At 50.4% G+C, this 17,613-nt stretch overlaps 1 protein-coding gene across 1 annotated transcript in view; it reads left to right on the plus strand.

Moving 5' to 3' along the window:
- Positions 1 to 17,613, plus strand: part of ZFAT (zinc finger and AT hook domain containing) — a 137,264-nt gene that overhangs the window by 35,011 nt on the left and 84,640 nt on the right. Inside the window, exons 4-6 of the mRNA XM_006879270.1 lie at positions 3,534 to 3,722; positions 7,100 to 7,250; positions 16,044 to 17,455. Of these exons, the coding sequence (XP_006879332.1) occupies positions 3,534 to 3,722; positions 7,100 to 7,250; positions 16,044 to 17,455 (1,752 nt within the window). The remainder of the gene's footprint in view (positions 1 to 3,533; positions 3,723 to 7,099; positions 7,251 to 16,043; positions 17,456 to 17,613) is intronic.

The raw sequence follows: 17,613 nt of genomic DNA on the forward strand, positions 1-17,613 counted from the left end.
GTGCTCACAGCTTGCTCATCATGTGCTCACAGTAGCCAGGTGTAGCAAGGCAACCTTTATGTCACTTTGGAGTTTTAAAAAAGGAAAGGAAATGAGGAGTGACAGTCACTAGCCTGGGAGGAAGAGGAAATATTTCAGAAGTCAGTCACTCAGAGAAAGCAGAGTCTCTTTTCAGGCACCTCTGGTGGCAGAGTCCAGCGAGTCCCGTGCTGCTGACACGCAGGCTGCACATCTGGGGTTCAAGTCCACCAGCAGCTACCCGGGAACAAGCTGGGTGGTCTCCCCATGCCATCGACAGCCTCAGGGACCTGACAGGGGGCTGCTGTGGGTCAGAAGTGACTCCGTGGCTGGGAGTGAACTGTGTTGAAAGGCCATGAAGTGTGTGAACCGGTCATGAGCTCAGGGCCCTCTGAAAGGCAGCCACCAGCATGACCACACGAACTTTATCCTCCACAACCGCGACCAGAAGAACTGGACGGTGCGGCGTGCCCCCTGCCGACTGCTCTACAAGCATGCCCGTGCAGGGGTCCACACAGAGTGTGGAGGAGGAGGGGAAACGGAGTCCCTGCAGGCCTAGTTCCCACGGCTGCCTCTCCTATTTCTCACCCCCACCTCCTTGCTCTCTGACCCCTGAGTTCTGGAGCAGAGATTTTAGAGTTGCCATGGTGCAGCTTTCTCCTGTGACGTCCCATGGGGCCAAGAGACACTTGCATAGCACCATCGGTGCATGTGAGAGTCCCATCTCCTGCCGCCCCTCTCCCGAGCTGGCCCGCCCGCACTGCGGTGCTGCTTCTCTGAGCTTTCTGCCCCTTGGCTCTGGATCCATGTCCTCAAGCAGCAAACCGTATCTCCTTTGTCTTCTGAGGCGGTGGTTAGGGGCCATTGTTGCTGCTCTGACTCAGGCGATCGTGTGATAACAGAACGAAACCCTGTCCAGTCCTGCGTCATTCTCAGGCTGCCTGCTCTGCGTGAGCCCACTGTGCAGCCACGGCGCCCCTCCTCCCGTCAGATTCTGCATGCCTTCACCTCGAGGGCCTCGTCTCCCTCACTCTCTCAGACTCTGTTAAGCTGCTCTTCACTGCTGCCTTGTAATCCGACTCGGTTTCTGAGCCCTCACCTCTACCTGTCCACCGTCCTCATGCACCTGGCCCCTCAGCATGGTGGGCACTCAGGCAGCCCAGAGCAGAGAACAGATAATGGCCCATCCGGGGGGGTGCAGTGCACAGGAGAGGCTGAGCTGGGGCTGCTGTAGCCGGCTCCTGCCAGTGCGGCCAGCACTCGCCCTGTGTTGACTTGTTTGTTGATTTACACTGTTAACCAGGGCTAAACTTCTGATGAATTCATATTTTAAGGTTTGCTTTGGTTTTAAACATAAACATACATAATGTGTCATATCATCCACATGCTGGAATGCATCCCATGGTTAACTCTTATCCAGTTAAAGCGTCATTTTGAAAGCCTTATGTTGATTAATGAGAATCTTAATTGATTAATGGTAACCTATGTGAAAACCAATGTGATTTATAAAATTTCATTTAAAAAAGTAAAATAAACAGTACAAATATTCTCCTTAAAACAGTAACCACTGCTCCAATATCTGTATTATTACTGTCTGGTTTCCAGTCCACCCCCCCAATGAACCACAATTCAGCACTTTCCCAAACTCCTGTCATCTGCTTCCTTGCTTGCATATCAGGCATCTCCATGTACCCACCTGTCCACCCTGTCCACTCACCCATCCACCCACCCACCTATATATCCACCCACCTACCCCATCTACCTATCCACCCATCCTTCATCCATCCATCCATCCATCCATCCGTCCACCGACCCACCCACCCATCCATTCATCTTTCCCATCACTCAGCCATCTGCCCATTCATGTTTGTCCATCCATCCATCCATCCATCCATCCATCCATCCTTCCACACATCTATCCATCCACCCTAACGGTAACTCTAACTCACCCACCCATTAATCCTTTCGTCCACCCCTACCTAACCCTAACCTTACCCCTATTCCACTCATCTGTCCGTCCATCTGTCCATCCATCTATCTGTCCGTCCATCCATCCTAACCCTATTCTTACTACTAACTTATCCATCCAGGAAGGACTATGTGGGTTGGTTCCCTGGACACTTGGGGACCAGCTCTGAAAAAATGAACCTTGAGTTCTCTGGCTGTGACTTTAAGGAAGAAAAACTTCTTATCCCTTTACTTTCTATCCCTTTCACTGCAGCATCCTGAACACCATGCATTTCAGAGATTGTGTCTCTGTCCTCCTCTTTGATATTGAGCTCTTCTTAGCCCTCAGGCTAATGCCAAGTTCAGCCATGTGAAGTTAGCTATTGTTCTGCCTGTGCCTGACTTATTTATTCTTTCGTGTTTCACCGACTTTGAACCCATTCAGTTCCTTTTCTACAGCCCTTGCACAAATATGAGGCACAGCTTCAGGCAGAAACCTAGCCCTGAGTCTTGGTGCTTGCAGCTCTCCTGAGCTTCACCACTGCCTTGAGAGGTGAAGACAGGATGCTGCAGTCGCATGGAGCTCACCTGTGTTTGCCTGGGTCCTATGGAGGGAGCTCTGGTGGCCTAGTGGGAAGGCGCTGTGCTGCAATCCCAAAGGCACGTGGTTCAAATCTACCAACAGCTCTTCAGGAGAAGGATGGGCAGTCCTCTCCTGTGAGATGCACTGACTCAGAGTACCTGCTGGAGAGGGGGCTGTGGGTTGATGTTGAAGCGGCAGCACAGAACAGCAACACTGTAACAACACTGTGTGGGTTGAACAAGTATTAAATTCCTTTTAGCCTTCAAAATCAAAAGGTTTTATGGACAAACCTGGAACCCAGTTTTTCTTTGAATGACCAAAAGTTCAAAAGCCCTTATGCTTTTGGGGTGTGCTAGGCTGAATGCACTCAGCCCACACGTTCAGCTGCAAGCACTCATCCAGTGAGTAGACTGGGCCCACGAGCGCCCAGACTTCTCACGGGCATCCAGGACCCACAGGGCCCCAGCACTTCCTCCAGTCTTCTTCCTCCCTCCTGATCTCACAGCTGTGTGGTCTGCTCAGCTTGTCTTTGCTGCCTGGTCTTTAGATGGGACACTGCCACTTTATCTACCACTTCCTCCTGGAAGCTGAGAACCAGCCTGGTCACTGCCGAGTCAGCTCTGACTCGTACCAACCCTTGTGTTGCAGAGGACTGGGGTTCCCCAGGGGCTCCCCCACTGCAGGGAATAGTCAAGTGCTTAGCTGTCTGCACCACTGGGGCTCCTTGTCCCATACCTGCGGCCTTGGACCTGCTCCTCCCAGCTCCACTCATCGCTCATACACACTAGTTTGTTTCCAGGGGCTTAGCCGGTGTCCCCAGCACTGCTCCTCTGTGTATGTGAGTGTCTGTATGCGTGTTTAGTTATATATGCATTTTTATATGCCTGTTTATTTCCTTGCTGGTCTCTATAGGATTATGTTGGTGCCTTGATGCGGTCATTGCTATGAAAGGGTGTTTTACATGTCTCTGATATTTACATCTCAGGTAACGACTCTGATGGTGACCCAGAGAAGAAGTATAAGGAAGATGACCGAGACAAGGCCTCCAAAAGACCCCGGACACAGAAGGCCGAGAAGGCGCTGAAAACCTCATCGGGGAAGGAGGCCGGGCAGCCCTCAGGGGCCAAGAAGCCCATCATCAGCGTGGTTCTCACTGCACATGAAGCCATTCCAGGTGACCGCAGCTAGGAGGGGACCATGGCCAGAAGGGGACCCTGGGGGAGGGGGCCACAAGGGGGAAGGGACCACGCTGGGAGGGGACCACGGCCAGAACCCTAGTGAAGAGGGGACCACATGGGCAAGGGGACCACAGCTCAGAGAGGACGGCGGCTGGGAAGGGGCTGTGGCCAGGAGGGACCATGGCTGGAAGGGGGCCACGGCTGGCATGGGACCATGGCCAGGGCCGGGATTGCCTGACACGATCAAGAGAAGCAGTCCCCTGGGCTTGACCCTGCGCGGGGCTCACTGAGTGAGGCTCACTGAGTGGGACTGTCCACTGAATGGCCCACCAGGTTGGGTGACAGTGGGCTGTTGACTGCATGGGAGGATGGATCTAAAGCTGTCAACAGAGGGGAGATAGTGGGGGCTCCATTAGAGTCTCATTCCCCCCATAACCACATCCTTTCCTCTGGCAGTGGCCAGAGCCCCACACACCCTCTTCCAGCCCCTCCCTGCTCCCAGCAATGCCATCTGCAGTGCCCATCACCATACACAGGGGCGCCGGCAGCAATTCTGATGTCTGGGGCTTTGTTTTCCCTCCACCTGACTTCTCTGTTGTTTCCTGTCGACTGCACACAATATTAATGGTGCAGGGGATTCGCGTCCCATCGCTGTTCTCATCAAGTCTCTGGTGGGCATACTCTGCTCTCTTCTTTAAACAGGTCTCACCTGAGATGGGCCTGCCTTATTTTCCTGGGGCTGTGGGAGCAGAAACACCTTAAGTGAGGGCTTTAAACAACAGACATTTAATTTCTCACAGGGCAGGAGTCTGGACGTCGGGACTTGCAGAGTAGGCGTGGAGATTGGAGGGGACTCTGTCTGGATCTCTTTCAGCTTCTTGTAGCTGGGTACTTCTGGAATTCCTGGGCTTGCAAATCCTCTGTTCTTCTCATAGTCAAATGGTGTCTCCTCTCCGTGTGTGTGTGTGTGTGTACATGCGACCGCTAGCCCCTCTTTTCTCTGTGACTCAGAAGAGATTAGATTTCAGATACCTCCTACACTGATAGGACCACAGCTGAGTCATTGATTACATTATGGAAAGTAATTACATCCAATTTGATTATAGTCACTGGTGTAGCATTTAGGTTTCCAGCACATATTTGGTAGTAATGTAGTTTAATCTGAAACAGGACACTTAAGACAGAAAAGCAGTTTATGATAACAAAATGCCTGTCCCCCATCTCTACATTCATGCAATGAAAAAAGCTCCTTGCTTTGTAAGTAGTCATGGTTTAGTCATTGGTGTCCAGTCTGAACTCACTTGTAACTGACCCTCCCTGGGTCTCTGAGGCCGTAAGTCACACCATGGGAGATTGCCTGGCTTTCTCCCGGTGAGCCTCTCTTCGGTTTGAACCACCAGCGAGGTTTGGCCTGCAGGTTAGCAGTGCAGCCCCCTGTGGACGAGGCCACCAGGCTTCCTGTTCTGTGATAGCTGTCAAATGAAATGTGAAACATCACATTTACAATTTTTAAGAGTTTTCTTGTTTTTATTTTTTAAACAAGACTGTTTCTGAATTCACAGCATTTTAGAAATTTGTCCAAATAAAAATCAGTAGTGTTTAGCATATGATTGGATAAATGACTCTTTACCTAGCAATTCATTTGCTTCCACATTAGCTATCATTCTGCGTAGACATGCAGGGTCAGAATTTTAAGAAAATAGACATTGTTGGCATCTATTTTAAAGGGTACTAACAGCTCATTCTTTAAATACGGTCTGGACATGTTCCTTTCTTATTTCAGAACACAGTAGGGGATCAGTGGAGAATAAACCAGATGCTATAGAACTAGAGGGGTAAAAAGCCCCCCAAAAAAAGCTTATGGGCATCTTGTCTACCCCAGTCTGCTTTGTTTCCTTCTCTTCCATGGAATGGCCCTGACCAGTCCACACCTGGGGTTAGAGCAGTGTTACTCTGGAGATGAAAATAGCAGGAGAGATTTGCTGCTTCACCTTAGTCTCCCTAGGAAGTTCTCACATGGTTTTCTTAAAAATCGATGTTAGTGTTCTGAAATATCTGTAAGTAAGAGTGAAAAGTATCATTCCCTTTGCTCGTTACCACAGAAACAAGGGCTGGAGCGGAGCCTTTTAACGAATGCAGCGGCTGATACACAGGTGCGCGCGCACACACACGTGAAATGCCCCCCTGTGAAAGGCCTCTGACATCTTGAATCAGAGAAATACAGAAAAGTGACTCCTGATACAGGCTTCAGACCCTCCTTTTATGGAGTGCAAGTCAGGGGTGTTAAGGTGGCGTATTTGGGGTGGGGGTCTCATGATGCATGAAATCCAGTTCATAGTTTACTGTCCTCTCGTGTATGAAGTATTTAGAGTTACCATGTGTGGTTCTATGTAAAGTACTACAAGCACCTTAACATACACAGATGTTTGTGTGTATAAATGCATGTATGTGTGCACGTATAAACACAACATTTTTTTAAATAACCCCACACAACCCAGTCAGCTGTCTTGGGTTGGTTCTGACCCCTTGAGGCCCTGTGGGACAGTCCATCTGCCCCATGCCATTTCCGCCGCTGTAACCCTGATGTGGCCGGCCACATGTTCTCTTCCACCGCGTGGCTGCTGGGCTTGACCTTGTGGTTTGTGATTGAATTCTTCAACCACCGTACCAGCAGGACCTCTCTCTCTGGCTCTGTGTGTGGTGGTGCTGTTGGTAAGTGCCATCAGCTCAGCTGTGACTCCTCGTGAGCAGTGAACAGCGTATCTGAACTTGACCCAGTGCTGCACCAACCTCACCGTCTCTGAGGCCTTGAACCCATTGCTACAGTCACGGTGTCAGTCCATCTTGTTGAGAGTCTCCCTCTCTTTCTCTGACCCTCCGTCCTTCCCAGCATAGTGGATGCTGTGTGTGTATGTGTGTGTGTTATTTGTAAATACATACGCGGATATGTGTTATTGTAAGTTGTAGTCCACTGGATGGCACCTAATAACTGAAACAATACGTGTGTCTCTGTGTGCATGTGATCATGTGTGTATATCTGTATATCTACCTATCTATATATGTTTATCTCTGTGTTTGTTTCTATCTATCTATCTATCTATCTATCTATCTATCTATCTATCTATCTATCTATCTCAAATTACTTAAAATGAAAATATAGGCCAAGAAGTTATCTTTGCAGACAAATCCACTGTCTCACACATGCATGTGCACACACGCACATACACGCACATGCATGCACCCTGCACGATGTCCACGTGTGGACTGAAGGGAAACCAGTACTTTGCAGAGTGTTGCAGTCAAGCCGTAGAGCCCAGGAGTGCCCCCTTGGATGGGGCCCTTTAACTAACTAGCAGCAACGTTGTGATGTTAGGTGCCACCAAGATAGTTCCGGTGGAAGCGGGGCCCCCAGAAGCAGAAGCAGCCCAGCCCGAGAGTACCGTGGCTGACCTGGCGCATCGCAGAGGGTACCAGGAGTACGCCATCCAGCAGACGCCCTACGAGCAGCCGATGAAGTCGAGCAGGTAAATAAAGGGTTGGTTCTGTAAGAGGCTAAAAGCAGAACTCCACTGACCTCCACCGATCCTTGTGGTTTGCCAGCCCTGGTACAGGTTGTTAGGAGGGGATGTGGAGGTCTGCATTGGAGGTGACAGTAACCCCTCCGTCTCAGCCATGGGTGTTGGCTGAGCCTCAGCTGTTTTGTGAAATGTGTGGCGGATCCACCTTCTTTCAGAACTGAGCATCTCATGGTTTCCTGAAGCTGGCATGTTTTACTTAAAGACAGACTATGTTTAACCTCATAGAAAATGTGAACAAAACAAGTCAACAGTGCTTTCCATCATGAATTTGCTGTTCCTAGCTGTACCAAACATTTATTTCTTCCAGATTTTCCATGATATAGTGAAAATAATTCTTTATTTGCACTCTTACATTCCAAAGAAACACCAGCATGCTGTCGAAAGTTCTGGTATCTTGTATTATGCAGAGTTCAAGTGCCCTATAATTCTTCCTTCTAGAGGTAACCTCTATTGATAATTTTGTACATATGCTCCCATATCTGTATATATTGTGATATACTGATATGTACTACCTCAATTTTATTCTTTTTTTTCCAAAATGAAGAACTAAACCTGTTATTCACAGATTGATTTCTTTTCCCTCCTGACAGCTTGGTATACTTTGACAATATTTCATTCCCAGTAGCTACTTGAACACTTGTGCTTGCTTTTGTATGGCACTGTTTGTTGTTATGTACTGTCGAGTCGGAACCGACCCATCGCAGACCCTCCGGTGGATTTTCAGAGGCAGTTAATCGCATGGGAGGAGATTGCCCATCCTTCCCCTGCGGAGCGGCTGGTGTATTCAAACTGTGTGCCTGTGGAATTGCAGCACAGCCTCTTTCCACGAGGCCACCAGAGCTGCCTTTCATGGTGGTAGTACTGTAGTTTGTGTCACCAGTTTTCACTGGGTAAGTGATTCCATATGGGCACACACGTCTTTACATACTTCTTCAAGGCTTTTTGTGAGAGAAATTGTTTGAGTGTAAGACTTCTGTACTATAGGGTATGTGTGCTCCAGTTGTAATCAAGTTAATAACTGACCTCAAAAGACATTGTACAGGCTGATTTTCTCATCGGTAGTAAATGAGGGGTCTGTTTCTCCACAGCCTCCCAAGATTCTCACTCTTTAGCTGGGATACATACCTGCTGGAGTAGGTTAGCAAACCTGCCCACCTGAGGTCTGATACCATGTTTCAAAACAAATACCAATCAAATGGTTTCCTGCTGTTTCTGGAAGGAGTAAGTGAGGTGTTTTCTGTGGGAGCGTATTTTGGCTCTTACACTTGGGTTCCCTCAACAAATTGAGCACCTGTTTTATGCTAGAGGCTGGTGCTGAGACAGAGACGCCTGTCCTGAGGATGCCTGGATGCTTTTCTAACTTGATCTCAGGCATCTTGTCTCTCAGCTTCTCTGTCGGTGGCCATTACATTACATAATAGCACCTGGAGGTAGTGGAGAGTCTCTGGCATGTGGATTCCCGTTAAATGATATTCTAACATCACTTGGGGGATGCTTCATTCATTAGCAGCCACTGTTCTCAATTCCTGTAAATGTGAACAAATGAATTTTGAGGGAAGTTGTCAACTCACTTTTGGGGCAGATCGGCACTTAGAGTGACGTCTCTGCATCACACCATCTCTGCTCAGGTGGGTACGAGGGGGCCCTGCCTGATTATCTTCACAGTGGTTCACGGTCTCTTGGGAAGGGACGCAACTAAATGCTAATCTAGTTACAGGTAAATACGCTCAATATTTAATCAACAGACCCAGGCTACCTTCCTCTTGTCAAGCATTCCATGAATATTTTATGTATAAATTATAAATGAGTTATGAAAGAGACATATTTTTTGCATGAGGATTTTGCTTTGCATATTTTAGAAGAAACTTTCAGGTTACATTAATATTTTTTCTTTTAACAAACATAGTACATACTCACAAAGGAAATTTGGGGAAATCAGGAAACTCTAAGGAGAAACATAATGTACCATACTCTCCAGATAATCACCATTAACATTTTTGATGTATTTTCTCTCAGCCTTTTTCAGTGTACCTGTTTTATGAAAGTGAGCTTATATTTTATATGCAGTTTTGTATGTAGCTTTTATAAATTTCATTGCAGTATACTCGTTTCCCCTGGTTCTTAGCCCAGTCACACACACAGACTTGCTTGGCTGCTGTAGAAATGCCCTGCAGTCTGTCCTGCCCTCCACGTTGCAGCCAATGTGTTCCTATTAAAATGCTCTTCTGCTGGCTGCCATACCCTTTCAGGACCAAATTATTTTCTGCTTTGTTGCTGTTTTTGTTGAAATCACATGTTTTTAGTAATAGAAGACGTTGTCAATGAAATAAAAAGAATGTATTGTAAGGTCATGTTGGATTTGGATGCAATTGGTGATGCACGTATGTCCTGACAAGCCTCTGGTGGTGCAGTTGGTGGGACAAGGCTGTCTCTATATTCCTGCAATTATGCAGCCTTCCACCAGATGGCAGTATGCTCTGTAAGTGGGATGAGAGGTTCCCACTAATCCCAGCAGGGGAAAATCTAGGTGTGGACTTTGTGTCCCACAGATCACGAGATGGTTAAGGCCTCCTCTTGTTCTCAGGAGAACTGGGCCTAACAGGTGTGCACACCTGGCTCCGTTGCTTCTCCAGCCTCTTATCTCCAGTCACATTCTAATGATCTCTGAGCTCCACCATTGGGCATTTCCTCACTTCCTCCCCTCATGGTGGAATGTCTCAATCCCTGCTTGCTTGGACAACTCCTCTTCCTTCCTCTACCTCAGGCTGAAGTGTGGACAGAGCCCTAGGCTGGCCACCCTGGCCCAGACCAAACCCACCTGTTCCACCCTTGGCCCTGAGAGCTGTGTGTACTTTCTCACAGCCGGTGTCTCTGGGAGCCTCTCTACTCGTTTTTGGGTGCTAGGCTGGTGGCCCTCAGACTGTGGTGACTCAGTGATTGAATTCCTGCCCATTGCTGTCCAGTCTGCACTGACTCATAGCAACCCTATCGGACAGAGCAGAAGTGCACGTACAGTTTTCAGGGCTGTAAATCTTGAAGGAAGATACTGCCTCTTTCTCTGCCAGAGCAGCTGCCAGGTTTGAACCTCTGAGCCTTTGGCCAGCAGGCGAGCACCTTCAGCACTGCGCCTAGGACTCCTTCTTTCCCTGGTCCTGTGAGTCACACACACGTGACTAATGAGGGGAGTTTGCTTTCTCGTGGTGGGCAGCTCAGATTCTGAATCCTCGGCACCAGCTGCAGGGCATTGGGAGCAGGAGGAACAGTCTCTTCCTGTGCGATTGTTGTTGTTATGTGCCATCGAGTCATTTGCGACTCATAGTGACCCTGTGTACAATAGCCCTAAACTCTGCTCTGTCCAGTGCCAATCGCAGTGTCTCCGATACACCCATCCCGATTACCCCAGTCACTGAATCAGTCCACCTCATAGAGGGCCTTCCCCTCCTGTGCTGTCCCTCTACCCTCCCAAGCATGACGTCCCTCTCCAAGGACCAGTCCCTGCCTACAACATGCCCAAGTACGTCAGATGAAGCCTAAGAATCCTAGCTTCCAAGGAGCAGCCCCGTTTAACCCTCTCCAGGATGAACCTGTTTGTTTTCTTAGCAGTCCATGGTACACTCAATACTCTTCTCCAGCACCACAGCTCAAAGGCATCAATTCTCCTTCTATCTTCCCTAGTCTCCAAAACCCAGTTGAGGGTCAGCTGGAGTTGGCTCCGGATCGACACATGACCTTGAAGAGCTCTAGGGGAAGGAAGGTCCTCTCTCTGCTGGGGGGAACTTCCTTGTGTCTTTTCCAGTTCTGTTCCTGGGTTCCTCGACTCCCTATTTGTGCTTGCTTGTTTGATCTTTGCTTTATACAGGCACACCTATCTTTATCGCATGTTACGTTATCACACATCACAGGTACTGTGTTTTACAAGTTGAAGGTTTGCAGCAACTCTGCATCAAGCAAGTGTGTGGCGTGGGTGCCATTTCTCCAGCAGCATGTACTCACCTTGTTCCTCTGTGTCATGTTCTGGTAATTTCCACACTAACTCCGTTTTTTTCATAATGGTATAGTACACGTAATGTTTAAAGGCATTTGACTGTGTGTATCATAACAAATATAGCTAACATTAAGAAGAATGGGAGTCGCAGAACCTGTACCTAGACCAAGAGGCTATGGTGCGCACAGAGCAAAGGAACGCTATAGGGTTTAAAATTAAGCAAGCTGTGTGTCACACTTGTATCCTTTCCCCATATTTATTCAATCTGTATACGGAGCAAATTATTTGACAAGCTGGTCTCCATGAAGGAGAATGTGGAATCAGGATTGCAGAAAGGAAGACTCATCAATAACCTTCATTATGCAGATGACACAACCTTTCTTGCTGAAACTGAGGAGGACTTGAAACACTTGCTGCAGAAGATCAAATATGGATTACTTTTCAACATCAGAAAAATAAAAATTCTCACCACTGGACAGATAGGCAATAAATGATAGATGGAGGAAACATTGAAACCATCAAAAACTTCATCTTACTTGGATCCAAAATCAGTACACTTGGTACCAGCAGTGAGGAAATCAGGAGACGGATTGCAGCCAGTGATCTCTCCAAACTATTGATGAGCAATGATGCTAGATTGAGGACTAAGGTACTCCTGATTCAGGCCTTGGTCTTCTCAGTTACTTGCTATGCCTCTAAGAGAGCTAGACAATGAATAGGAATGACAGAAGAACTGATGCCTTTGAACTCTGTTAGAGAAAAGTACTGAATATTCCATGGACAGCCAAAAGCACAAACAGATATGTCTTGGAGTAGGTGCAGACAGAATGCTCGTTGGAGGCGAAGATGATGAAATTTCATCTCATGTCCTTTGAGCATGTTGCTAGGAGAAGCTATTCATTGAAGAGGGGTATCATGAATGGGAAAGTTGAGGGACAGCGAAAGAGAGGAAGACTCTTAACCAGGCTCCTTGACACAGTGACTGCAGCAGGGGGCTCGGGTGTGTCACAGATCGTATGAATGGCACAGGATAGGACAGGGTTCAGATCTGTTGTTTTTAGGGTTGCTATGAGGTGTGTTCAACTTGATGGCACCCAACAACAGAAACATTTAATAGACTAAAAAATACATGCCTTTTACATGCACAGGAAGCACCAAATTAATGAACCAAGATTGATGTAAGACACACCCTACACTCTAGCATTGTTGCTGTGTACCGAGGAGTCAGAACCGCCCCACAGCTGACCCTGCAGCAGGTTTTCAGAGGCAGTTAATCGCACAGGAAGAGACTGCCTGTCCTTCTCCTGTGGAGCAGCTGGTAGCTGTGAACCACGGGCCTTTGGGTTTGCAGCTCAGCTTCTTGCCACTAGGCCACCAGAGCTCCCTTGATGCAGTGTTAGGAACATATTAAAGACATTCGTCCCCAGAGTGACTTATATCCATAGGTAGAGGGTCTGGGGTTACAACCCATTGCTTTGGGGAACATAATCACTGTAACACCTTCCATGTGGGAGACCCTGGTTCGATTCCTGGATAGTACATCTCATGTGTGGCCACCACCCATCAGTGGACACTCGCATGTTGACTGGGTTTCAGCAGAGCTTCCAGGCTAAGGAAGACTAGGAAGAAAAGCCTGGCAATCTACTTCCAAAAACCAGCCACTGAAGTGCTGTATATCACAAGGGTCCCGCCGTGCTGGCCACGGGGCTTTATGAGCTGGGGGCCGATGTGGGCAGCTCGGAGCGTCCATAGGCGCCCGTGGATGGGCCTGTGCTGGCATGTGAACTTGAGTGTGTCATCAGTGTTGAGAATTCTTTATGAATGAAGGAACGAGTGGAAAAACTACAAAACACGTGGGGACTCTGCTTCCTAGCAGGGCCGTCTAAGCAGCCTCTGGTTCCCACTGCGGGCAGGAGCACCTTCCCTGGATTGGAACCCCCACCCTACACGGCCACTGAGCCAGTTCTGTCTCGCAGCGACTCCGTGGACAGAGTAGAGCAGCCCCTCAGGGCTGCTAGGGTTGTCATCTTTATGCCACATATTAGGGGTTAGGCTGCTAGTCCCGAGTTTGGTGGTTCAAAACCAGCAGTGGCTCCTTGGGAGAAAGATGCCAGTCTTGTCAAATAAAGATTTCCAGTCTCAGAAACTCGACGGAGTGTCGTGGCGAGTCAGAGCCAACTCAACAGCTGTGGCCCTTGGCATCTTTAAGGAAGTAAAGCCTACGGCAGCACCATTTCCCCGGGAGCAGTGGGTGGGTTAGCGTCACCACCCTTTGTCACAGTGCCACCGTCTTTCCCTGTTAGGCCCCCAGGAATGTAGTGACCGGATAGGGGCTCTGATGATGCCGTGTGTTAGGCCGATGGTGTGAACACATAGCTCCTCGGGTGAAAGCTGAGGCTGTCCCTTCTGTGAGGACAGTCGAGGGAACCTGTGGGGCCATTTCACTGTCCTGTAGGCTCGCTGTGGGTCAGGATACTACGGCAGTGGCGTGTTGGGTTCTAGTGTGGAATGACGGGGTCTAATGGAAAGGCAGGGCTGAGAGACCTCCCTTCATTGGACGTGGGCTGTCTTGATCAGGTAATTTAGGGCATTGCAGGTGTGTGGCGTCAGTCACAGTAGCTGAGGCCGCAGGTCACACGTGAGCTCAGAGCATCTCCATCAGACTCACTGTCCAGAGAGAGGTGGCTGCCGAGGGCCGCCCACGTGTCTCTCTGCTGGAATGAACAATCAGAGTGTAAGACCGAGCGGTCACATGGCATTGAGGGAGGAAAGACTGTGATTTGTTTATTTAATTAATGTTATGACTGCAGGCCCGTCTTTGGTGGTCTCCGTCATTACGGATAACTCCTGCTGGGTATCTCGGTCTTTGGAGAAGGGTTCAATCACACTCCCTTCAGTTAGCCTTGGGTTTAGCAGGCAGGCTAAGTAGTGACTTCGGAGTTTGAATATTTTAATTACATCCTGTGAATTTGCCCTCTGGTGTTTGTGGAATGCCATCCATTTAAATAGTTTTCATTTGAGACAAGGCCAGCTGTGTTGATCAAGCATAGTTATAAGGGTTGTTTCGTGATTATAGACCTTCTGCTTGCAGGAGGCACGGCTTAGTCACACCATATGATCACACCTGCCCATCACACCTAACCACAGGCCAGACACGCTTGCTGTTTGGAGACCTGACCCTCTGACCAAAGGGCTCAGTTCCACTGGGGGCCCCACTGGACTCCTTGGCTGTCTCCCGGCCCCTGGCATGATATTCTGACCTAAGAAAGGAGCTGTTTTCTCTGCCCACGGTCGTGCTTTATGGATGTCGTTAGGATCAAGGTTAGGTAAGTCTGGCAAAAAGAGGCACAACTCATGTTAGCCAGTGAGAGGCAAGGATCAAATGGAGTGACCAGGTTCTCCCTAGTCAGAAGCAAGGAACTGTAATCCTGACATGCATGGTGTTCCAGGTGCGTGAGTGACACAGGAGTGAGGGACTGGGACCGCACACTCTATTCAGCTGGCCTGGCCCAGGCCAAGGACCTTCTTCTTACCTCCCTGCCTAGGGATCTTCTCCCCTAGCGATGGCCTGTCTGGTCCCTGGGACGTATCTCTTCTAATAAAAACTACGTGTGCACCTCGTTTCTATCTTCTCGCCTTTCCTTCTAGCCACATACTCTAACTCGGCCAGACCAGCGTTGTTTTCAAGCATGACTGAAACAGAAGAATGGGGGTGCCCATGGCCGTTCTTTCCTCCATCTTCCATTCAGCTCAATTCCCGGTCCAGACATGGAAGAGCAAACCAAGGGATTCAGCGCACAGATCCACGGTCATCTGCTGGTTTTGGAACCAAGCTTTGACAGCAGTGGGAACGCTGTGCCGGGAGCTTACTCCACGTGGTCACCTCGGGGAGGTGCCAGTGGCCGATGATGTAGACGTGATGATGACAGTCCAGACCTTTAAAGTAAAGCACACAGAACAGCAGCTGGTGGCCCTCAGTCTCCCAATGTGCAGAGTCAGGTTGAGGCTGGTGGCCATTTGGACACAGATGGCCAGGCCTTTCTTCTGAGGTGCTCCTGGGTGGGTTTGAACCAGCAGCAGTGTGGTAAGTCCTGGTGCAAACAGGTAAGCAGTGGGCTGCCAGCTGAAAGGTGAATGATTCCAGGTTCTAAAATCTCAGCAGCTGTTAGGTGTTGCTGTTCCCATTTCGGTCAACATTACAGCACCTTGTAGAAGGAGAAAGGTTCCAGGAGGCAGGATGGATGCTTTATTATTCACCATGTACACGGTCTGAGGCAGCCTGGTACAGAGCTCTGGTGGCTTAGTGTAAGGAGCTGCGCTGCAAACCCCAAGGTTCAAATCCACCAGTTGCTCTAAGGGAGAAAGGCGGGGAATCTCCTCCCGTACTATTAATCTCCCTGTGAAAACCTACTGGAGGGTCGGCTCTGAGTTGATTTGACCCCATGCTCTTCAAGAAGATAACCTCCTGGTGGCTTGAATCCATGCATTATTACATGTGGGGCTTCTGTGCTAGAGGTTTGAACCCGGTAGGCATCCACAGGAAAAAGATGTGGCAGTCAGCCCCTGTTAGGATTGATAGCCTTGGAAACCCGGTGAGTGGTCGCTGGGAGTGGGACGTGACTGCATTCTGTTCACTGTTGGGCGTTGGCTGTCTGCTCCCCCCCCCCCCCAAGCAGCCCGGCTCTCAGCCTGAACCTGAGCAGGTGCCAAGGGGTCCCGTGTAACCGTGTAACCGTGGTGTCCTCTCTCCGCAGGCTCGGCCCCACCCAGCTCAAGATCTTCACGTGCGAGTACTGCAACAAGGTGTTCAAGTTCAAGCACTCGCTGCAGGCGCACCTGCGCATCCACACCAAGGAGAAGCCCTACCAGTGCGCGCACTGCAGCTACGCCAGCGCCATCAAGGCCAACCTCAACGTGCACCTGCGCAAGCACACGGGCGAGAAGTTCGCCTGTGACTGCTGCTCCTTCACCTGCCTGAGCAAGGGCCACCTCAAGGTGCACGTGGAGCGGGTGCACAAGAAGATCAAGCAGCACTGCCGCTTCTGCAAGAAGAAGTACTCGGATGTCAAGAACCTCATTAAGCACATGCGCGAGGTGCACGACCCACAGGACCACAAGGTCAAGGAGGCGCTGGACAAGCTCCGCCTGCTGACTCGGGAGGGCAAGCGGCAGCTGCTCTATGACTGCCACATCTGCGAGCGCAAGTTCAAGAACGAGCTGGACCGCGACCGCCACAGGCTGGTGCACGGCGACCAGTGGCCCTTCGCCTGCGAGCTCTGCGGCCACGGCGCCACCAAGTACCAGGCCCTGGAGCTGCACGTGCGCAAGCACCCCTTCGTGTACGTGTGCGCGCTCTGCCTCAAGAAGTTTGTGAGCTCCGTGCGCCTGCGCGTGCACATCCGCGAGGCGCACGCACGCGAGGCGCACGGGGCCGCGCAGGAGGCTGCGGTCTTCACCAGCTCCATCAACCAGAGCTTCTGCCTGCTGGAGCCGGGCGGGGACCTCCACCAGGAGGCCCTGGGGGACCAGCTGCAGCTGGCCGAGGAGGAACTCGTGTTACAGGGGGCCAGCGTGCCCAAGGAGGCGGCCTGCACCGGAGAGGCCCAGCCCCGGGAGACCCCAAAGGGGCCGGATACCCCAGGGAAGAGCCCTGCTCCGGCAGAACAATCTGCTGCAGACCCAGCCGACGGGGTAGCAGGTGTGCTCTCCACAGGTCCTTCATCTGCAGTGGCTACTGATGACTTGTCGTTGAAAAGTGATACCTCTGCCACCGCCCAGGAGCCCACTGTGCCTGAAAGACCGCAGACTCAGGACCAAGGGGCGACAGTGCTGCCCAAGGTCAAAGAGGCCAGTGTGCACCAGGAGGCCCAGGCTGTGGAGAGCCCCCCATACCCAGGGCAGGATGCTATGGCCCTCCCACCTGTCGGCCTGGACCCCAGCAGGCAGCTCACGTCCACCCCTGCCCAGTCCCCCAAAATGCGTCCCCCTGACGCAGGTGGTGGGGACGTGGCCACGCGTCAGCCTGACCCCTGCAAACCTCCGGAGCCCCCAGGAGACGTCACCCCCTTCATGAAGATCCTGAACGGCCTGCAGAAGAAACAGATGACCCCGGGCCTGTGTGAGAGGATCCGGAAGGTGTACGGCGAGCTGGAGTGTGAATACTGTGGTAAGCAGAGGTGCTGGGCTCTGGCTGGGGCCAGTGTCCCGCACTCCCGCCATCACTCCTGGTCACTGGCGTGGTTTTCAGCGTATCTCTTCCGAAGACAACCTGAGTCAGAGGCAGGTTGGGTGCCCATCCACGGAACAGGTTAGAGCCGGGTCTCT

The sequence above is a fragment of the Elephantulus edwardii genome, unplaced genomic scaffold (genome assembly GCF_000299155.1).
Source record: "Elephantulus edwardii isolate Elephantulus edwardi_28Jun2011 unplaced genomic scaffold, EleEdw1.0 scaffold00003, whole genome shotgun sequence".
Taxonomy (NCBI): Eukaryota; Metazoa; Chordata; class Mammalia; order Macroscelidea; family Macroscelididae; genus Elephantulus; species Elephantulus edwardii.